We start from the raw sequence: 24,637 nt of genomic DNA, 5'->3' as shown, positions 1-24,637 counted from the left end.
TATTTCTTGTTTTTAAGCACGTGAAAATTATGCCTGGTTTTCAATGGATTAAAAGGAGTTGAATCTGCGGAAAAAAATTGACTATGTACAATAGCCAAAAAGTATCAAAGTACGTGCCAAATACATTGATATAATTTAATTCCTTGTGAGCTTCTAACGCATCCAATAACAATTCATATCAAGACTTCAAACCGATTCTGAATGAGATGATTATGTTTGCTACTGTGAACAGTTATGTATTACACTGAACAGAGAATTTATTATTACATGTGGACATTAACAGGAGACAGACATTACTGTTCCAGAAATGTCATGCACAAACAGCATAGTAGGTTATAAGATACCTCAACAGTACCACTGTCATGTTGGAGGACAAATCTTTTCAGTTTGTTATGATCTCCACAAAACTTTTGAAGTCATCCCATAGATTGTAACAATATCTTAAAAGTATTTATTTACATCAGTAATAAGTATGAACTTATGACTGCTACCAGTACCAAGAAATTGCAAGCAGAGAAATCTTACCTGAAAATCATTCATCCTTAACTGACAGGTACATAGGTGGGCATGCAGTCACTCCACTTTCTGTAGAGAAATTGTGCTGCATTTCCTCTTGACAAGAGGTACTGTCAGCCTGTGAATGTGCACCTTCACCTCACTTATCTACTTAATACGCGGCAACTTCAAGTATGACAATAATACCAGTGCGAAAACACAAGTTGATGACACTTTGAAGTGTAACCTGTAGTTTTGCCCTACAAGCCACAAGCAGTGTACAAAGTAAATAGTGCTATCATTATGAATAGTTCTCGAAGTATTGTAGCAACTATTTGCATAAAGTGGACCAAAGGTTGTTACGTTTGAGATATTTCAAACACATGATGACATGGCATGGTTTTTATGATTAAGAACTGTAGTAGTTAAAAACATCTACTGTTCCACTTCACAATTAAATATGAAAAAATTTAAATTCAAAACAAAGAATTCTCGAATTGAAAAATTAATTTAATTACAAAGAAGGCATTCTTTCAAGAGATCAAACATGATTATTTCATTTTTCCATAAATTGTCACTTTCGAAGTAACCGAGTACAATACTTTCCAGAAACGTAATTTAAAACAGCACTCTGGCTGCACACGCATTTACTTTTTAAGCACACAAAAGCTGGTTGGTCTGTAAACAAGATATCTATAGTTAACCCAGTTTCTGCCACCCTATTGCATTCCTAGAGTTGACCTGCACATTCATTAATAGAGGGTTGCTGAGCTCTACATTTCTCAAGAGGCTTTATCAGACAAACTGATCAAAGTTTCTTTTGGTCAACATTTACATTTTGTAAACAGATATGCTACTGTTTCCATATGCAAACATTCACCAGTGTTACTTCCTCTTCTGCTTTTTTTTATTGCATCTGAATTTGTAGCTTCTACACTCAATACAAACTTCTGCATTCCAGCCACCCTCCAATTTGTTCTCAATTACCTTCTAATACGTCCTGTTAAGTAACAAATTCTTTGTTATCTTTTTTGCATTAGATCATGTTGGCTGACTAGTTCCCATTTCAAGAAATGCATGTCTTAACTACACAAAAAAATTGCAAAAGTAAAAACATTTGGAGAATTTGCTGCTTGTGTAAACACTCATCTGCAAAAACAAAGTACACTTCAAAGCACTTTGGCACAAAATCTACATAAAACTGATGCATATAAATACAAACAGTAAACTGACTTGCACTGACAATACCATTCCCCATAATCCAAAATATGAAGTCTTACTAATGAATGTTAAGATCTGAAGTCCTAATACTGGAATTTGAGAAACTTAACAGGAACTTTATATTAAAAACAAAGATTCCAAGACTTACCAAGCGGGAAAGCGCCGGCAGACAGGCACATGAACAACGCACACACAGAATTACTAGCTTTAGCAACCGATGGTTGCTTCTTCAGGAAGGAGAGGGAAAGACGAAAGGATGTGGGTTTTAAGGGAGAGGGTAAGGAGTCATTCCAATCCCGGGAGCGGAAAGACTTCCCTTGGGGGAAAAAATGGACAGGTGTACACTCGCACGCGTGCCGGATTGGAATGACTCCTTACCCTCTCCCTTAAAACCCACATCCTTTCGTCTTTCCCTCCCCTTCCTGAAGAAGCAACCATAGGTTGCTAAAGCTAGTTATTCTGTGTGTTTTGTTCATGTGCCTGTCTGCCGGCACTTTCCCGCTTGGAATCTGTTTTTAATATATTTTTTCCATGTGGAAGTTTCTTTCTATTTTATTAACAGGAACTTTGCCGTATATAAGTTTTCAGGGCACAACTCTTTATAAAAGCAAAAATGGCATGAACTTATGTGGTGGTGTGTCTCAAAAATTGCATGTTTATTGTCCTAACCTATTATATAAGCTCAAAGCAAACAATGTAACCAGTCTTGTAGCATTAACTCAATGATAGGCACTACAGCTATGAGGTCCAAGTTATATACAATTTGAACCAATCTGTGCTACAATATATTACTTAGAAGTTAATACTCCTAATGGAAGTACCTGGTCATTCAATTGTCTAAATGATGTGCCATAAATGAGGATATCAAAATTAAAGGGCATTGTCAACAGAAACAACAATTATCAAATGTTAGAAATTTTATTATCAATAAATAATTACATTTTAACATGCACACAACTACGTAATGCCAAGTTTTGTATCAGTCGTGCACTACTACAGGAGTTAAAGTGTTTCAAACCAAACAAATTTTTATTCATAGCATTGGAAACAGAACACACATTTGAATGTACTACAATAAGAGTAAATCCTTTATTTTGAAAAACAAAAATCTGTTAACAGTAGAAAAGAAAGAAGTTCTTGAGAAACAATTCTAAATTCTGCAAATCGGAGCAAAACCATTTTAAACTCTCAGATCAGTCTCCATAAATTGTTAATACTGTCAAAATAGCCATGGAATGTGTTTATAGTATGATTTTATGAGAAACAAAATGGAAGTGAATAGTAACATGCTTCTCAATCAATATTTACAACCTATCAGCTAAATAAATATAGTAGAATCACAGTCATTTGAATTTTTGCAGCTAGCAACTAAAACAAATTCATTTTTGTTGTACAGGCTGCAGCTGTGCAGAGCTGAGAAAGGACTGAAACTGTTGGTAAGGATTATTCAGCAAACTCTGGACATTGCACCTGTCCTTAACTGAAACAGGTTGTTTTCCCAAAGGTGGTGGTGGATGCTGAAATTGGTTTGCCGGTGCAGCATTCGGTGTTGATGTTAGCGGAACAAATACATTGTTTGACTTGGCACTGTAAGACGTATTAAAATTATTTGCCGCAGCACCACCACTGAATCTGGATGGTTTTGACTGCCCATCAAATTTGTTTGAGTTGAAAGAATTAGATCCGCTATTTTTGTTATCCCACTGTCTAGGTCCAGATGAAGCAAAATCTCTTGGTCCACTACGGAAACCATTCTCTCTCCCTCGACGACTGAAATTGTTGAATCGTCCTGAAACAAATAATTCATCGAAATTAGTTGTGCATATCTCTCGCAAAATTACGAAATTTACAAATTCTTTACCGAAAAAGAGACAATTTTGCTTACCCTTTCCTCCAAAACCACCTCCAAACCTTGCCATTTCACTTAGCTTTGGATTTATTACTTGGTTTGCTTCTTGCAGAACTGAAATCAGATCCCTTGCCTGACGGCTGTTGTTTTGTGTGAAAAATGCGTAAGATGTTCCTGTTTCTTGACTACGTCCCGTACGTCCAATACGATGGATATAATCCTCAGATGAATTAGGATAATCATAGTTTATCACAAACCTTATTCCTTCAACATCTGGTAAAACAAAAAATGTATGAGTACAAATACCTTTATCAGCAAGTGCATAATTTCACCTTACTGTACAAGAACTTTCCATTACAAATAAGTGTGTTTCACTACTTACGTCTTTTACAAACCTGAAATCCAGCACTCGGAATAATTGCAACAAACATAGTTTCATCTTGAAATATAACTGGCTATGCACTGAAATGGACATCACAGCAGGGACTCCAGTGCCTCAAATCAGTTTAGGATAAATTAATTTGGTACTGACAGTTACAGGAATTTGGGAGTGGTATGTGGAGAACAAACTATGGAGGTAACTATAGAATAAGGATAACTGGCACTGGAGTATGTAGTTTTTTGGGATATGTATGGCATCAAGCAGAGAATCTAACTCTGAACTGCGATAGTAGCATCATTCATCAATGTTACAAAAAAATCCACATAAGTTGTAGACTGCTCTCTAAAAATACTGCTTCCCAAGCAGAGGCACTGCCAGATTTCATTTACACAACTTTCACTATCTCGCATGTGCCTCTGAAACAAAAGACCAGACTGATTAACATCAGAAACAAACATGATGCTTCAAAAATAATCTCATTGATACTACTGTTTAAAACAAGAATTCCACTAATGTCTGAATGGAAAGCTGTAGCTAATAAGCTATCAGCTGAACATACAAACATTACCAAACACTTGTCATTTCACCGTAACTTCTGAACTGCATAACAGCATGCATATATACACACATTCAAATTAAAAATATAATTTTGACATCTCATTTCTGTGATACATGAAGCTTTTATGTGAGTTACTACTCCATGTATTTCAAATGCACAAATCACATAAAAACAAATTAAAGCCTTCTGGTATAAATGGATTTTCAAAGATCTTAGTCCTCAAAGGCAGAAAAAATATAAATGAAAACAAAACAATGTGAGAAACAAATGGGATGTCCCTTAAGAAGGTGTAACTTTGTTTTGTGCAAAAATTGATTACCAGAAAGAAATGCAAATAAAGGAAATTGTATATATATGCAAAAAATTATACCGAACCATTACAGCTCAACGAATGCAGAAAACAGATTCAGCAGACAACAAGATCAACCAGTCTGGCTATATGAGCTACTATCACAATATTATCCCAAAATCAGTCTGCCCGTCCATCTCAGACTGTTTACATTACCATTTTACGTAGGAAAGTATGACTGACCTAAACCTCTTGCTGCTACATCTGTGGCGACCAAAATGGAGCACTTCCCACTTCTGAACTCTGGAAAAGAAAATACAGTACTAAATTTAACCATTGCCATGCAATAAATTTTACAGTAACAACAGTAATTGCATCAACTGAAGAATGGGATACCACCTGTCAGCTTTGGACAATGTCAATCTTAAGAACGTGTTATAACTTTTTACAGTAAAAACTGATCGATTTACTTTCACCCATCCACGTAACGAGCCCCATGTTTTAATTAAAAAACTGATCAGTTGATATATTGATCATTTGCAATGAATATCATATGCTGTGAAAATTTAAAATGCAATTATGGCACCATTGTCAAAGCTGATTAGTGGTACCCTGGTCTTCAGTAATGCCCTATAATTATTATTTGGAAGCCTCCCTCTTTATAGTGTTCAGAATTTGTGGTCCCCTGAAACACGTTACACACAGGTTTCACTGTAAATGAAGACCAGGGTTGATGAAGGACAGTATCAGTAATTGCAGGTATTGAAATCAATGAGCTAAGTTACCTTTAGGCTGCAAATGGGGATAAGTGTCTTAAAACATATGCAACAAACATGACAGGTAAATCTAGAAGTTCACTGGACATTGTCACCAAATGTCAAAATGAGCACAAGAGCCCTTCTAAAACTGTCAGAAGGCATACTGTCCGAGTGAGAACAGTTTTAGACAAAAGACATTGCATGCTCAACCTCACATGCATCAGCGACTTAAGTATGAGAGCATGCTCCCGTTATAATATGGACTTCCTGCACTTCCAACAGGAATTATGTAAATTGCTCCCTCTCTACAGCAGTTTGATCACTGGTTGACTTTGTACAGAGGGTTACAAACTCTTCCTCACAATCATCATTCATGTCTAGATGGGGTTGGGACGAATGACATATCAAGATGTACCATCTGTTAAATCTTTATGGATATTTATAGTATGCAGATGTGTACACAGACTACAATCAAAGAATAAAATGTAGCAATGCTTTTCATGATACGGAATGAAGATCCTCATCACAAGGTGGTAACTAGCAATGAAACAAATGAGAAACGGGTTCAAAAATTGAAGAACTGGGAATTTAAAACGTAGAAACCATATATGAAGGTATTTTCACCCCCCCCCCCCCCGAACTGTAAGAATAAACAACAATCTACAGAAGATTCTACTTCCATTACAAAGTCACGCAAATAGATGGTGCACAACTAGGATAACATATTTACATACTGATGCCTTATTCCATACTGCACTTATTTACACAATACTTCTTAGAGAAAGGGCAATTAATGCTTACCTCTCAACACATAATCTCTTTCTTGCTGAGACTTGTTTCCATGCATGCATATGGCACGGAACCTGCAAAATGCAAGGGAAATATTACATTCATATAATCTCAGAATTATGCACTAAACATTTGTAACAAAAAGACTGACTGAGAACCTCAGCCAATTCAAGGAGATAAAATCAAATTGTAACACACATACAAAAATAAATAGCTAGTATTTACTACATCCTAGAAGGATCCTATAGGGGAATAGCCAAGTCTCTGAAAGGCAAAATCTGGGCAGTTGCAACCCCATATTTCCATTCTAGAATGGAGTAATATTTGCCTCACACTAATTCCCATGTATTGAGAAAGTCTAACTTCCAAATGTAAAGAGTCATAGCATAAACATTCAATATTTGTAGTTGTTACAACTAAGTAGTTCAATTTAAAACTTAAGTTTTTAGATCAGTTTTTAATTTTTTAGCTTACAGAAGACGATCAATAAGGATTCCAATTTACCCATAATTATTCAGATTTCTTGTGATATCTTCCACCTTCCTCTTAGTTTCAACAAAGATAATTGTCTTCGAGTCTCTTTCTGAACCTATTTCTTGTAATAGAACATTCAATCTGAAAAAAATTAAAATTGAAAAGTTTAAGAAATAATGCCTAGGACTTACAATTTGCAAGAAAGTACAATAATGAAGCACAGCACAAAAGCTGTGTGTTTGTAAGTAACACCTTCACAGCAACCAAAATACAACAAATTATATAAACAGCAAAGAGGTAATAGGTACACCATGCCTGAAGAGTGCTGTTATCCCAAAATTGAGTACTAGAATAATGAAAGGCCAAACCATTTGCTTAAATGTACCACTAAGACTTGACAGATTTGAATCCACACCGAAACAAATCTTAACTTATTCTTACCAGTTCACAGTCTATGACAACAAATCTGGTTAATGAACCATTCAATACAATTTGTATTTTGATTTTTTGAATCACATCTCTTAATGCCATTAAGGGGGCTTTCAGAATGATCAAGTTGCTTGAAGACTTAAAATTATCTTATAATTTTTTGCACTACATTTGAAAGAATTTATTTCATGTGGTAATTACAAAACTGTATTTGTATTGTGTGTCCAATGCAACAAGATGTGCCTGTGCCATCTTTCTTTGCTGTAAAATAGCTGCCATGTATGTGTGGGTGTTTTGGATGAAATCAACTAAAGCAAAGAAACTTATTGTCTTGTGAACTGACTACATTCAAGTACATCTTTATCAAGAATGTTAATATTTATAATGCACCAGTATGAAATGACAAAACCTATCATATCTTAAAAAGCAATCCTTAGTTTAAAAGTGGTCATTTTTAACAAATATCACTTATTACATAAATAAAGAATAATCACTGATAACAGTTGATGTCCAAGAATATAATATAATTTGTAATCTCAATTCCCTACTGAAAGTATACATTTATACATCAGTTGATGCTGACAGAAATGGCAAAAACTTATCCTCATGGCTACTGAACTGAGGCAACAATATTGTTACTGTGCACACAGTTTTTAGGTGGACTGGGAAGTGCCATTAATGCATTAATATGATATACATGATTCGTTTGACATACCTGGAAAAACTGAACTTACACATTCTTTCTTTACTTCATATATATATATAACTTACACTAAGCTGCTTAGAAGCAACATCAGATAATAGCAAAACTTAATAGATTTTAGAAGTTGGGCCCAATGATATATTATTACATAAAATATATCAGTCACACAACACATTAAGAACTGCAGTTTCCAATTACTTGTGAATAGCTTGGATTTTTATTAAGGTCAAAACCAGCTCTGAACTTTAAAGTACTTTCAGGCACTGGAGTGGCCTTTCTTCATTAATCCTAATTATCAGTACTCTAGAATAAAACATTTCTCCAGCACAACACACAAATGTTTTAATAACTACATAAACATGGTCTGAAAACTTTTAGTAAACACCTGTGAGCAAAAACTGAATTTCAAAATTAGCGTTTGGAAATTATGGTTAATTTGTTACCCAATGGACACTATTTGGAGTGTCTGACAAGAAATGGCATTTGTTTTATGCCCACCACAGATTAAGCTATGTGTTATGCCACCCAATTCTAATATTCCATTGCAAAACACAAACTAATGACTGTGTTACAATTACAAGATTTTTAATCTCCACTGATGAGATTCCCACAGACTAAATGCAGTGAAATTTCAGAGCAAGTATCACCGCCAATCGAATGCAGTTTCACTGCATCGCTACAGCAAATATGTGAATTAAAAACTGTGCAGCTATGTTCACTAATCATGCAGACATCACAGAAAGATGACAATGATTCTGTTAATACACACATTTAAAAATGCCATCTTGCAAAGTAACAAAACTCAAACTGCAAGTGTGTAGCAGTTCTAGTTCAATTTATGCACTCTTCACAAAAAGCTGTGCACACATACCGAAATGTAAAAAAAGGACAAAACCTCAGATGACTATAACCAACTGGATTAACTGAACAAAAGTCAATTTCAAACAGTTTGGTCAAACTGTACCAAGTGGTCTAAGGAAAAGAACTATTAAAGAATACCTTCATCTAAGTCAATGATATTAATAGCCCAGAGTGTAAGTAAATGCATTGTATCTGAAAGGCTTTGGACAATCCACTACTGAATAACTGAAAAGTAGATGCTTGCAAATATGAAAAACATGCAGCCTGGAACAAAAATGGCCACCATTCCAAAATTAAATTTTTAAAAAATATTTTTCTGACTACTAAACATTGAGGAATTCACCCAGCAAATATAATTTCTTTGCAACCAGTGCTGGACCACTTGGTATGAATTGCCCCAGTTATGAGGACAGGAAATTTTTTTTTTGCTCAATGGCACTTTCTGCAAGGGCAAAGAAGGCAGCTGCTATCAGTCAGTGAGGATGGTGCAAAGTGTATACAAAAACTTTAAACATTTAATCCAACTGTATTTAAGTGAAACAGATCTGAATTGAAGAGTTGATCTCATCTAGAAGATCTAGTTAGTATTCAAAATACCAATTTCAATATTTTGAAAAACCAGTGTACATCACTGAAACCTTATATTTTTTCTGAACTATTTTCCATTTGCTTTTGCTGAGCCAATCTTGCTCCCTGGTCAAATTTGAGGACAAGTGTTTCATGTACATAAAGATGGGCTAACATACCAGAACTGTACGTCAGTACGCCAAACTGTGTATATTGTTACAAACAAATGTCAATGCTGAATAATCAACAAGTAACGATTTGAAAACCACTACAAAAGACAACGGAACTTATAACGTGTTTCAGATATACATTCCAACCAAGATTTAAAATTTACATGGTATATGTATCTCAACAAGGAAAAGTGAACAAAAATTTCACAACTGCAAACCAAACTGCATCAGCAAATAAAGTGCTTACTTTTGTTCCTTTTCATGCTCTTGGCACACATCAACAATTTGCATTATGTTATGGTTTGCTGACAGCTGCAGAGAACCAATGTTGACCTGAATGTAGTTTGTGAGGAATTCTTCTGCCAAATTTCTGACTTCCTTCGGCCATGTAGCAGACCACATAAGTGTTTGTCGATCAGGCTGAAAATACACCAGGAAAACTATCAACAAAGCTTTATTACTTGCTTCCTTTTTCTAGCAGTAACACTGATAATCTACATTATTTTCACTTACAAAGTAAATCTGTTATTGCCTTGCTAACAACTAAAAATTATAAAATGCAAGTCAATCATTACAGTTAGATAAATAATCTTAGAATTTTCTGAGGTAAGCACACTAAAAATTGCTCAGTTAAGCCTGGAACCCACAAATAAGAACGTCAGACATTCACCTTGAAAGGGTGATAGATAATTGGTCCATGGAGATGCTTTTTAAGGCCCTGACCCCACAAATCACACACACACACACACACACACACACACACACACACACACACACACACACACACACACAGTTTCTTACAACTTACACGAATTTGGCTTATAATCTTTCTAATCTGTGGTTCAAATCCCATGTCCAGCATACGGTCTGCCTCATCCAAAACCAAGTAAGTGCATCTTCGTAAATTAGTAGTTCCACGCTCTAGGAAGTCCAGCAAACGACCAGGAGTTGCAATGACTATTTCAACACCACGCTCCAAATCCCGGGCCTGTACAGAACATAAAATGAATCAAATTATTTTCCAAGTGGGTTAAGATGTAAGCTGACAACACTGAGTACACCCTGTTTAACAAACAAGCTTATATGGTAGAAATAAATTACCTGAGGGCCTTTCGGTGCACCGCCAAATATACAGGTATTACGGATGTACGATGATGAACCAAAATCTCTGGCCACTGTCTGAATCTGTTGTGCCAATTCCCGAGTGGGTGCTAGTACAAGCACAATAGGGCCATCACCCCTACTCAATCTTGGCTGGTTTTTGATGTGCACAGTTGCTGGCAAAATATACTGGAAACAAAAGAAAAAAAGCCATCAACATGTAATTGACAGCAATGTCATACTGGGAACAAAACAACAACTTATACTCACTGCCAAAGTTTTTCCAGAGCCTGTCTGTGCAATGCCAACCATGTCTCTACCACTCATTGCAATGGGCCAGCCTTGGGCCTGAATCGATGTAGGTGCTGCAAAGCCAGATCTCCTGCAATTATGAATACAAGATAAGTAATCACAATTGGCCATCTAATAATTTGACACATTTCCAGACAAATGTAAACTTACCTAATCTCATCCACTATGTAATCAGGAAAATTTCCTTCTTCAAAACTTTGTATCGGCCGTGGAGTTTCTTGGCCTCTAACAGTTATCTGCTGTTCTGAACGATAAGCCTCCACTTCATAAATGGGCCTAAAAATGTTTAAAATTAAGTAACAGAAAAATACAGATCAACAAATCATTTAAAGAAAATCCACCAACCTGTCATTAATTTTATCATGTGGTGTATAGAAGTCTTTAGAAAATGGTGTTAGCAAAGTATTCTCCCATTGTGGCTTCCTTAGACTACTTCCTAATTCACTCCCTACACCCTGATTCTGGGGCGAATCAAATCTGCTGGGTCTTCTGTCTCCAAAATTCGGTCTGCCACCACCAGATGCTCTCCCATTTCTATCTCCACCAAATCCACCCTGCTTCCTTTCTCCTCCATAGCCATTTGGTTTTCTGTCAGTACCAAATCCTCCCACACCCTTGTTGTTTCCAAATCCACCTCTGTTGCCACTGAAATTACTTCCACGCACTGACCTGAAATACAGAAAAAAAAAATGCCTTCAGTTACTGAAAACATTTACACAAACTCAGCAACATTTAATTTATAGACAAGAGAGAGAGAGAGAGAGAGAGAGAGAGAGAGGGGGGGGGGGGGAGTGGGAAGTGTCAAAATACATGCCAAGTGTGTGTTATTGACAGATGCAAATGACTCCTAACTCCAAAAATGAATTCTGTGACGAGAAACTAAGTGCAACAGATACATCATGAAATCACCATGAAAAAAGACAGCAGATTTCTCTTACCACGAGACCCTGAAAAGTGTGCAACACTACATAAGTAACCACTACATATGGATACTTAAACAGACGAATATTTCATTGGCAATATCACTGTTGGCCCATCTCAATGGAGAATATTCCTCATGGCCATTATTTGCTGCTAAGTGAACTTCACAACTAACAGAACAATTCTTAATGTACTAATGGAACAAATCTTAATGTGAAGTTACAGAAATTCAAGAACAGGAAGTTCTTGTTATGTATGTACTCTCTCAAGGAGACCAAAGAACAATCTTTTTTTGGATGACAACACCCCACATCACAGCCATTCACTATTGTTCTGAAGACGCAAGACAATTCGAGGGAAAGGTTCAGACACACAGATCACCTGAGAAGGAAACTATCAAATGTTTATGGGACATTCATGGACAACTGTAGGGGGCAGCATTGCTTAATATTTTTGCAGAGGACTACTAATAACTTGCAACACCACATCAAGGTGTACCTTGACCTGTCACCTCAATGTACAGGGTGATTCAAAAAGAATACAACTTAAGGAATTTAAAACTCTGCTACGACAAAAGGCAGAGCTAAGCACTATCTGCCGGCAAATTAAGGGAGCTATAAAGTTTCATATAGTTGTACATTTGTTCGCTTGAGGTGCTGTTGATTAGGCATGAGCGTCAGTTGAAAGATGGCGACCACTCAACAAAGCTTTTTGTGTTACTGAGTACAGCAGAAGTGGATCGACGACAGTTGTTCAGCGTGCATTTCGAACAAAGTATGGTGTTAAACCTCCTGATAGGTAGTGTATTAAACGTTGGTATAAACAGTTTACTGATAATAGGGGTTTGTGCAAAGGGACACATCCAGCAAGCATTTGTTTGCAGCCCAGGAAAATCGACACTCAAGAGCTAGCAGAGACCTGCAAATTCCACAATCAACTGTATGGAGAGTCCTACGAAAAAGGTTAGTTATGAAACCTTATCTGAAATTGGTTCAAGCACTGCCTGCAGCTGATAAGATTAAAAGAATCGATTTCTGTGATTTTATCCTTGCTCAAATGGAAACAGATGAATCTTTCGTTTCAAAGATTGTGTTTAGTGATGAAGCAACTTTCCACACTAACGGGAAAGTCAACCATCACAATGTCTGTATATGGGGCACTGAGAATCCGCGGGAAACAACTCAGTATGAACGTGACTCGCCTAAGGTGAATGTTTTCTGTGCCATTTCAGCCAATAAAGTTTTTGGTCCCTTTTTCTTCGAAGTTGCTACTTACTGTAACTTGACTACAGTATCTGGAGATGTTAGAGAATTGGCTGTTCCTCCAGCTCGAACAAGAAGCACAACAATTCATATTTCAGTAGGATGGAGCGCCACCACATTGGCACTTATCTGTCCGTAACTACCTGAACATCAACTACCTGAGGCGATGGATTGGCCACCAGGCAGTCCGTGACAGAGCACTTCATTACTGGCCTCCAAGAAGCCCTGATCTTACCCCCTGCAATTTTTTCGTATGGGGGTATGTTAAGGATATGGTGTTTCGGCCACCTCTCCCAGCCACCATTGATGATTTGAAATGAGAAATAACAGCAGCTATCCAAACTGTTACACCTGATATGCTACAGAGAGTGTGGAACGAGTTGGAGTATCGGGTTGATATTGCTCGAGTGTCTAGAGATGTTCAATATGGCCCCCTCCAAACTTGTTTTTGAGTGAAAAAAACCTTTTTAAATACTCTTTGTAATGATGTATAACAGAAGGTCATATGTTTCTTCCATTACACATTTTTAAAGTTGTGGTATTCTTTTAAATCACCCTGTACATCAAGGTTGCGGAGTGTCAACTGAATCTTGGCAACACTCAATTTCCATATTTTTCACTGAACTACATTTTCCAATATAATACTGTATTTTTCAGAGAAATCACCTTTCTGCATTATCAAAATCCCGGTTAAAGACGCAGAATGAAAATTATTAGCATTCTGTACTTGGTTGATTTTGTGTACCCAATTGCAGACAGGCTCGAGGAACAAATTTGTCAGAGGCAGTTCACATATTATAAGATGAAAATGATGGAAGTACAATATATGTAAATAATATGCATTTCACCAGGGACTTTCATAAACATAGGTTTTCTGAATTTGTTATTGTAGTTATGACAAACAGTACTTAAAATAAGAGGCAAGCTTAAACATTAGGCTATGCTACAAGTGAATATTACAACCTTCGGCATCCGCATTTGTTGACTTAGGGGGTCACAATATCAAAACTCGGTAAGTTTTCTTGAAGCTGAACTCGTCAATTAATCAGGACAAATACTCCTTCTACATCCAACTTTGGTAGGTTTTGGGAGCTTGACACCACTCAGAACCACTCCCAGTACAAATGGTGATTTCTACAAGTTTCGAGCATGGAAACTTTGTTTCCATGAAAACACATTTCCTCATGCAAACCACATCTCATTGATGTAAACTCAAGTTATTCTGCCTCAGTAAATGAATTTGAGTTTAAGAGTCATTATCCCCATTGAAATTATGGTTGTAGAACCAGATAAGGTTGCAATTTTCAACACCTGGAGATTTGCTGAAGAAACAAAGGTGCGATGAACAATGCAGGCAACAAGGAAATTAGGTGCTACCTGTATGAAGTTAATATCTCACTAATTTTATTCACTGATCGGAACTTCCGAGATGCTATGCATCATATGAGGTAAGTACTATAATCACGTAAAGAATGTCAAGTATTCAACCTATAGCCAGTGGTTCCCAACCTTCCTTAGACCATCAGCCCGTGAGTGCAATCACTTTAGCTAGTACACCTGCCACCCACTGATGAAGTGTGTGTTTTGCTTAGGAACTGCTATCTGTAAAGAACTTCTGACAGACAGTTAAGTATCTACAGTGACAGTACACATTTGTTACAAAACATGCTTCCCCTGCACTACTCCCCACTGCAGCACCTGCTTGACCTGCACACCAACCCCATTTAAAATGCAACAAGTCCAGTCACACTACACTTACTGTTCTTAGTTCATTGCTGCAGTCCTTACTTCTGAACTGGTAGAAATTTGACTTCAGGCTGTTAATGTACAGCATTATAGTAGCCCTTAGTTAGTGACTGCTGCATCCTGCTGTAAATTCATCTATCTGCCTCAAAGCAAGTAATTAAACAATTTCTTGACTACTGCAGGTAGTATCTACAACTTTTAAGACATTTTCCCGAGATATTTTAACATTTCTTACAGGTATGTCTCACTTATTAGCACTGTAAAGGACAAAGCACATGTGTAGTGGGTGGACTATGTGAGCAACTCAAAACCACTGCATTAACACTTAATTGATAAAGTATTTATTGGAAACTTATACAATCAATTTTGTCTGTAAAGTTAACAATAATGATCTTTTAAAATAATTCTAGTTTTGTGACATAGTATCAATCTATCAGCTTTTATCCCTCAGAAAATTTCTCTTTATCCTGAAGGTTCCCAGCTTACAATTTTGGTTATCAAAACCACTGATGTAAAACTGAGCACACAACTTAGATTAAGAAGCAAAGAAAATTGCTAACAAAACTATCATTCACTATCTACATCTGACATTGTGGTCTTTCGTCAGGTCTGAAGTGGATTTGCTAGCCCAGTTAAATACAGCAAATGGCAAGCTGCTGTTACAATTTCCGATTTAGTCAGCACAATCACTATTTCTCTTCAATTAGACAAGATGTGAACAGCATCAGTTCAAAATTTCCACTTCACTGTACAAAAAGCCACTCCAAACTAGCCAAAAATTTTTGAAAACAAGATCAAGCCTGACAGCCCTAGAACTTTCTTAAAATCTGTTGCACTTACAAGGGTGCAAAACCTATCACAGAACTGGAAAACTGGAAACTCAAGATTTCCAGGATCTTGATTTTGAAGGGATTACATGATCACCCACAAGTGTCACTGCAAAATCTGTTTACAAAATCCTGTTTTGGGTGACAAGTCATTGTGAACCCAACCGATACAAAATATTTATAACAGCAACTCTTATTTTCAGCATATGCTTATGTTTCCTGCAAGAAAGAAAATGTGTTGGCAAAGCCAATGTATGTGAATCAAAGGTTGTAGCATTCATTCAGTGGTGTAGCACACACAGTTATGCTCTTGGCCACATTTACCCCAATACTACAGCACTGTATATGTAAGAAGGAAAGTGATTGTTCTGCACAGAAATTTAGAATGGAGGCTTGTTGCCTTCATCCCATTCCACTCCCTCTAGCTGTTGACTACCCTGTAAAATGGAAAATTTAGTTTCCTGTCTCATTTGTCTAACAAGTACACAGACTTGTCACATTTAACCTCAAATACTAAACACCTGGAAAGATTTTTCTATAGTGAGATTGGCACCAATGCAGACAGCATTACTTACAGAGAGGGAGAGGCAGGTGATGAAAGCAGCCCAGGGAATGTGTAAAACAAATATACCTGTGAAAATCTAATGAAGTTCATTGAAATACTACAGCATGGATAAACTTCAAACATAACAGCCTTTTATAATTGTCAGCACTTTTTATATCCATATACTCAACTGAAGTTGCCAAACTGTAAATCCCCAAAAGAAAACCTAACATACAGAAAAACAAATGGTATCTTTTCAAATTGCCTATCAATATTCCTCATAAATACAATGTCAGACAACATTGCCTCATAACGAATTAAGCTTGAGTAACTGTCAGTACCAGTCAGCACCACAATTTGTCACTATCTGCTTCAAGTACACAAATTTCAGAATAGAGTGATGAACACTGCTCACAGAACAGCAACCATAACAAATAACAGGAAGACTGAACAGTTTAGCTTAACAAAATGACATGGCAAACTATTAGAAATATACACATTTACACCTAATAATAAAGGTTATAAACAATCTTGATCATATTTACTTTTATGACAAGACTCAAGCCTACAACCTGCTGCACATCAGATTTATACGGCAGCTGCTGCACTATCTCAAAACATTGCGTTAAACGGTTAAATTTGTTACTAAAAACCCAGCCACAATAAAGAATTCCAGACTTCATACAATGCCGTGTGTCACATGATCCAGCCCCAACACATTTCAACTATCAAGTAATTTTACTCGGATTATACTTTAAATTTTTGAAAAACTTGCCTACATTCCCTCCACACAAAGTACAGTTTATGAAAGACAAACTGCCAAGTCCAACTCTTGGCATTTTAAAGAATTTCTTTGAGCATTTGATTTACATCTACAGCACACCTACGTAAATGAGATTAATAACTTTCAATACTTAACATGTGTAAGTTACATACTACAGCCCCTAGCAATTGTCAATATCACACCAACATTAGGCTCTACCTGCTTCCGGTCATTTTTTTTTACAAAATTGAGACTTACTTTCACAACTCAACAGGAGTTTTTATTAAGAATTAAAATTCACAAAAGAATAATTCTGTAATAGTAAGTTATTGCACCATCAATCAAAGAGGAAATGAACTTACATTCATGAAGGAGGTTTCATTCTACAAATACAAAGCAGGATAGTACTCCAAAGAACAACCAATTTCTTTAAGTCCTGAACTTACAGGATAACAGCTTACACGGGATACCCATTCTTACATTATCAGTCAGGCTCATGTAATCAAAGCCAAAGCCACTTCATTGTTGTAATGACAGCAAAGGCACTGCCAGCTCTGCAGCAGCAACCAGAAATCAACTAGTTGACACACCCATGTACACTGGCTTCCAACTCTTACAAATGTGGTTCGAAGTGTACCTCTGAATACAGGGTGGCTACTCAAAATTGAAGGAATGGGGTTGTCTATAGAAATCCCTTATAATGCCTGATGTGAAGAATGGTTTCATGAGAAGCTCCAGGTAAATTTACAGTGAAGGGGGTGGGTGGAGGTTACAATAATATGAACTTAAACGAAAATTTTCAAACATTGATAATTTATAAGTAATATACATATAGTTAGCACACTCAGAAATACCGAGCATTTCGAAATTTGTGAATTATAGAGTTGAATTTCAGTGCTAAGGTAATAAAAGACTAGTAACTTGTTCCCTGAGAATTCTTTGTTTCACAAAACTGGGGGGGGGGGGGGGGCGCTACATCTCATCTAGATTACTAAAGTCGAGTACTACTTTGGTAACAGTTATCCTGGACAGCAATAACATTAGAAATACTTTATTTTAACTTCTACTCCAGAACAATGAAAACATTACATGCTATACTGTCTCCAGAGATTCGAAAAGCACATTCATCTCGCGGTTTCAATCCAGTCCGAAAGATTCCATACGGAAATAGGCAAAGAAATAATTCGATCGCATTAGTTTAGTTTATTCTCATTTTGAAAAATTTGCACTGCCAACCCCCCCCCCCCCCAGCGACGGATGTACTGATTTTATTATTTAAAGTACATTAGATAGAACTCAATGTTTTTAACTTCCACGGTACATCTGCTGGCAAATTCAAGTTTCCGTGAAACGGAAGTAAAATATATTGAACATCGTCATGGTTTAGCACGTTCACCTTCACCATGCACGTCTAGTAGAATCTGTCAAATTCCGAATGAATACGAAACTATCGGATATTCACATAACCGTATAACACAATATTTATTCCAACGTCACTAAATTTACTGAAAATAATAAATACTCGCAACACGGGAAAGAGTTTCAATAATATCGGGACATTTCCGCGAAACTTACATGTTAGACGAGGTTTGGCTGACGATTGGAACTGAATACCAATTAAAACCTGAAATAAAATGAAAAATATTAGTAATTATTAATCACATAAGTTAAATGTCATAAACAGTAATGAAATCAACAAAAATTTACTGTTATTTCACAACTTAAACCCAAAATATCTCAGCACAAGACAGAGGCACTCCTTACCTTCTAACGACAAGATGGCGAAAGGACAGATATATTGCGCATTGATTGCAAATTGCCGACGGCGTCATTGCAACCGCCAGATGGCAGAAGGCTAGCCCAGACATGCATGTTATATTGGCGCCAGTTTATAGAGTCTGCTAATTTGTATGTAGAAATGCTCAAATTTTTCAAATTCTAGGCTGTTAAAACTATTCAAAACTACATACTAATTCATATTAATAAAGAGCATAATCTAGCTAAGCGATTTCAATTCATTGCTCATACTGTACATTAACCAGCGTTTTCAAATCCACGAATAAATATCTCCCGACTGGTGATGAAGGGCAGGTGACAGCTTCCAGCAACGAAGATGCCAGTTGATAAATTATGATGCCGAGAGGCGTAGTAGAGCTCTGTTGCCACTCGCACTGACAATCAAAATCATGTTTCTAACAGGAACTGAAGTGGCGCCATTCACAGAGCTTTCAAGTGGAAACTCTCAGATTTCGTTGGCGTTACTCGACTGATGACATTTTGGCAATATACAGCATGAAAAGTTAGCTGGGTCGCGGGGTTGGGGTTGGGTTGTTTGGAGAAGGAGACCAGACAGCGAGGTCATAGGTCTCATTGGATTAGGGAAGGATGGGGAAGGAAGTCGGCCGTTGCCTTTCAGAGGAACCATCCCGGCATTTGCGTGGAGTGATTTAAGGAAAGCACGGAAAACTTAAATCAGGATTGCCGGTCGCGGGTTTGAACCATCGTCCTCCCGAATGCGAGTCCAGTGTCTAACCACTGCGCCACCTCGCTCGGTCAGGGTCGAGGAATATGGATCTGCTAGTGCTCGCGACGGGAGCAACCGACCTGGGAGCTACGTAGTCAATGGATTGCCAGTCAGTGGGGCTTGCAAGAAGACATTGATGTCATCAATAGAAGCCTGACATGGCTTGTGGAACTCGTAAACACACACTCTCTCTCTACCAATACCTTGCTCCAGCTGCAGTGGCAGCAATAGAAGTAGCAGTAGTAATATGAAACGACCTTAAACGCTCCGCATAAGAATGATGAAGACCCAGCTACGTCCACAAGCAACAACCATTACCAAACACACGAAGACACTGAGGACGATCGTCGCCCCAACAATTGTATCTTAAGAGAAAACCGCATCTTTTATTGAAGATGGATTTATAAACTTCTCACTGTCATAGAACAAGAGCAGTATAGCTGAGAGTGGATAAACCAACTGTTAGCGCTAACGATGCACGCATCACACTAGGTCAACAAAGAACAGACTTTAGAAGAATTGGCACTGACTTCCAATGGGCTTCTACCGCCACCAATTGTTATCGAGTGCCCGGGTAACTACATGGAGTTCCAGAACATAGCGAAAGCAGTTCAAAATTCACGTTAAAGGTAGTTGGATGGGACATCCTGAAGGTACATGTTCGAAATGTTCTCGAATGCACAGTAGTTGTTGATAGCAAGTAGCAAGAGATACCCCTACTACTCACTTAACACCATGCCTAAGAAGCTACTGAAAATGTGCATCCACTACGTACCTCTGAACATCAAACTCACTGACGCCAAAGAACATTTGGAATCAGAAGGTTCTAGAGCTTGTGATGGCTACAAAGACGTCCATATGGACGCTTCTAGCGAATGTGATTCTCACTTATAACCTCTTTCAATAGAAATTGAAGCAGAAAGAGCCCTCCACATTGGTTTTTTATGTCAGGAATTCAACCATGTTGTCAAGTACTGCAACATGGCCACAAAACGTACCAAATGTGCAACAGATTATAACGCAAGCGAGTGTCCAAAGGGGAAGATAGACCTAGCTGTCATTAGTACCAACTGTGGCGAAAAATATGTTGCAAGCTGTTGTCGATGTCAGCCTTCAAAAGGGCTGCTTCCAAGTAGAAGGGCTGCCCAAATCAACTGCCACCACATTACGGAAGTGTATGAGCTATGCTGTAGCACTTATTGGACAAAAGCCCAATGAGTTCACAACCATCCAGTCACAATGGCTTTGCAAGAAACATCAACCACATTGCAGCTAAGGATGTACCACTGACACCACAATCTACAATGGTAGCTACACGTGATACCCATCTGAAGCAGCAACCCAGAAGGCCTAGGAGGATTACCACGTAAACCTACAGAAGAAGAAGGAAGAAAATCCAACCACAGATGTCAGTCCATGCACACACACACACACACCCACCCACCCACACACACACACACACACACACACACACACACACACACACACAAAGGCCAAGATCATCAACAGCCTGACTGACATCTCCGGAAGTAGTGAGAGGAGCTACTGAATGAAAGCAATGAATTCAGATGGTTGCTGTTTTACCTGTCACTTGAATTATTATTTGTTGATTTCTTTCGAGTGAAACCAGCCTGTGGGAGCAACTGAATAAAAGCAATTGACACAGACTATTGTAGTTGGCATAGTGACTGAATTATTTATTTTTTCTTTACAAGCGTAAACAGTCTGCATTTTTTCTGTCAGATAAACCACATACTGCTCATGTAAACTAAGTTGGCATTCAGCGTGGAGGCTGATGGAAGTGCCCATAAAGGCGTTTCCATTTATGTTCATGACTATCAGCCAGTGCACTGAGTGTCAACGTAGTTTCCAAGAATGGTATTCGTTCTTCAACTGAAACCAATTTTTAGAGTGTTAATTGTCTGAGATATCCACTCATTCTTCTGACTTCCATTGGTTGAACTAAAGCAATGGTACGCAATTAGGGTACACATACTACTGGAGGACAGACCTACCCCCAGGGTACATGAAGATATCCCAAGGGACACATTAAAGTTATAATGAGCATATATGCATTGAATTATGCACTGTACAGATTAATACACTGATGTGTATTAAATTGTTACAGATGCAATTGACACGTGACCAATAAGCTCATGTATTGTTGAGGCTACGAAGTTTAGCATAAAAGTTCCATTAGAGGCACATGAAGGAGAAAGGAACATTGTCACATTTTAAGGACTGTTTGTAATCAATTGTACTGAAAAAGTGTGACAATGCTCATTAATTAAAAATAATTTAATTTAGCACTTAAATACTTATTCAGACATTTATTTGTGTGGAAGGAAAATATATTGCGCAGAAAATTACATTACTAAATATGCATGTAAATCATACCTGTGCAAACGAACCTGTTTACATTTCACAGCCTTAAAAAGTAGCATGTATAGTAATTCACGAGTATCAAGAGCTGCTATTCACATTCACACATTGATACTACAATTTCACAGTTAAGACCACAGTCTAACATTACAGTCGAGACACTCACTGCTGTAAAAACGATTACCGTTTGTCAGAAATATCGACACTAGCGATCCAAGCGGTGAGTAAGGTGAACGCCAGACGCGTCGTAAGCATGTTTGTTTTACATCCATTTCCTACGTAATTTACGAAATATTTGAATTAGTATCTTGCCTCCAAGCCTTTGTGTAGTATCAGAAGGCATATATGTTCCTAAAATGATTCTAAAATAAGCGCAAGTATGGACAAAAACCACGAATCGAGTGGCAAGCTACAACACATTCATGATGGAACACTCGTGACGTTGGATAGAATTGAAGCTTACCACGTTGATATCAAAAGAATATAAACACATAGATTCACACGTAAGAAGCACAAACATGTACCTCTACATGCAAAAGCGATCGACAGCTCATTTATCGTTCTGCAGGTCTACTGTCTACTGTCGCCTGTTGCCACAAGTACGACTTCCATCTTTATATCTTTCATCTTTATATATATAAAATAGTGGGAGAAATCTTTTTGAAAACATTATAATTATCTGATTGCATCACATTTCACGCAAAACCAAATACACTCCTGGAAATTGAAATAAGAACCCCGTGAATTCATTGTCCCAGCAAGGGGAAACTTTATTGACACATACCTGGGGTCAGATACATCACATGATCACACTGACAGAACCACAGGCACATAGACACAGGCAACAGAGCATGCATAATGTCGGCACTAGTACAGTGTATATCCACCTTTCGCAGCAATGCAGGCTGCTATTCTCCCATGGAGACGATTGTAGAGATGTTGGGTGTAGTCCTGTGGAACGGCTTGCCATGCCATTTCCACCTGGCGCCTCAGTTTGACCAGCGTTCATGCTGGACGTGCAGACCGCGTGAGACGACGCTTCATCCAGTCCCAAACATGCTCAATGGGGGACAGATCCGGAGATCTTGCTGGCCAGGGTAGTTGACTTACACCTTCTAGAGCACGTTGGAAGGCACGGGATACATGCAGACGTGCATTGTCCTGTTGGAACAGCAAGTTCCCTTGCCGGTCTAGGAATGGTAGAACGATGGGTTCGATGATGGTTTGGATGTACCGTGCACTATTCAGTGTCCCCTCGACGATCACCAGAGGTGTATGGCCAGTGTAGGAGATCGCTCCCCACATCATGATGCCGGGTGTTGGCCCTGTGTACCTCGGTCGTATGCAATCCTGATTGAGGCGCTCACCTGCACGGCGCCAAACACGCATACGACCATCATTGGCACCAAGGCAGAAGCGACTCTCATCGCTGAAGACGACACGTCTCCATTCGTCCCTCCATTCACGCCTGTCGCGACACCACAGGAGGCGGGCTGCACGATGTTGGGGCGTGAGCGGAATACGGCCTAACGGTGTGCGGGACCGTAGCCCAGCTTCATGGAGACGGTTGCGAATGGTCCTCGCCGATACCCCAGGAGCAACAGTGTCCCTAATTTGCTGGGAAGTGGCGGTGCGGTCCCCTACGGCACTGCGTAGGATCCTACGGTCTTGGCGTGCATCCGTGCGTCGCTGCGGTCCAGTCCCAGGTCGACGGGCACGTGCACCTTCCGCCGACCACTGGCGACAACGTCGATGTACTGTGGAGACCTCACGCCCCACGTGTTGAGCAATTCGGCGGTACGTCCACCCAGCCTCCCACATGCCCACTATACGCCCTCGCTCAAAGTCCGTCAACTGCACTTACGGTTCACGTCCACGCTGTCGCGGCATGCTACCAGTGTTAAAGACTGCGATGGAGCTCCGTATGCCACGGCAAACTGGCTGACACTGACGGCGGCGGTGCACAAATGCTGCGCAGCTAGCGCCATTCGACGGCCAACACCGCGGTTCCTGGTGTGTCCGCTGTGCCGTGCGTGTGATCATTGCTTGTACAGCCCTCTCGCAGTGTCCGGAGCAAGTATGGTGGGTCTGACACACCGGTGTCAATGTGTTCTTTTTTCCATTTCCAGGAGTGTATTTGAATAATTTTCAAACAATCTTTCAGTGAACAAGTTGCTAACAAAATAATGTCATCACACGAAGGAAGCAAGGAAAATTAAGGGATTAACAACAGAAGTGAATGAAATACATACCAAACATTACGCGTTTGTAAGACACGAAAAACTGCAGTTAGATAACCACTTCATCGTCAAAGCCAGGTCTGTGTTGACGATTCACACGAATCTGGCTCTGCTACATGGAGAGTTGAACTGGCTGCTTCTGTGTCATAGGACTGTTTTACAGCTTTAGATTGATTATCGAATCTTTGTGGCAGTTTCCTCTTCATTGTCAGTTGAAGTGGTTTATTTGGGATGTCAAACAGCGTGGGTACCGCATTCCACACGGGTTTATTATTGTCTGCGTTCATTAACTGGTTTTGTTCGAAATGTAGCGAACAAAACCTAATTTTATAATACAGGCAAACTGTTTTTTTTTTTTTTTTCATGAGGTCTTCTCGTTTGCTATTAAGTAGCCATTTTCTTCTCCTAAAACGAAACATTAATCATTAATACACGTGAGTTTTGCAAGTGAATCCTAACGATACAGTTT

General features: G+C 38.5%; 1 protein-coding gene across 3 annotated transcripts; it reads right to left on the bottom strand.

Annotated features, from left to right (window-relative positions):
• Window positions 1-2,615: 2,615 nt before the first annotated feature.
• On the bottom strand, window positions 2,616-18,859 carry LOC126353871 (uncharacterized). Of its 3 annotated transcripts, none has more exons than XM_050003052.1 (13): window positions 18,787-18,859; window positions 18,598-18,646; window positions 11,305-11,628; window positions 11,110-11,235; window positions 10,918-11,029; window positions 10,648-10,836; window positions 10,355-10,534; window positions 9,794-9,966; window positions 6,847-6,957; window positions 6,355-6,416; window positions 5,039-5,098; window positions 3,602-3,838; window positions 2,616-3,505 (listed from the first exon to the last, which is right to left on the bottom strand). In XM_050003052.1, coding segments are annotated over exons 2-13 (1,986 nt in total). In that variant the 5' UTR covers window positions 18,600-18,646; window positions 18,787-18,859; the 3' UTR covers window positions 2,616-3,095. The 3 variants fall into 3 exon arrangements, with proteins under 3 accessions (XP_049859009.1, XP_049859010.1, XP_049859011.1); XM_050003053.1 differs by having other exon boundaries at window positions 18,730-18,816; XM_050003054.1 differs by lacking the exons at window positions 18,598-18,646; window positions 18,787-18,859 and having other exon boundaries at window positions 11,301-11,572.
• Window positions 18,860-24,637: the final 5,778 nt, after the last annotated feature.

Source organism: Schistocerca gregaria, chromosome 3, assembly GCF_023897955.1.
Source record: "Schistocerca gregaria isolate iqSchGreg1 chromosome 3, iqSchGreg1.2, whole genome shotgun sequence".
NCBI classification, from domain to species: Eukaryota; Metazoa; Arthropoda; class Insecta; order Orthoptera; family Acrididae; genus Schistocerca; species Schistocerca gregaria.
Note: the sequence above shows the minus strand (reverse complement) of the source record. Positions and strands in the feature narration are given on the sequence as shown.

What these genes read in the sequence shown, in the direction of transcription:
- LOC126353871 (XM_050003052.1), bottom strand. An exon ending in TACATAGTGGATGAGATTAG is followed by an intron (nt 11,030 to 11,109) that starts GTAAGTTTACAT and finishes TCATAATTGCAG; the next exon opens with GAGATCTGGCTTTGCAGCAC. An exon ending in AAGAGATTATGTGTTGAGAG is followed by an intron (nt 5,099 to 6,354) that starts GTAAGCATTAAT and finishes TTTCTTTTCCAG; the next exon opens with AGTTCAGAAGTGGGAAGTGC.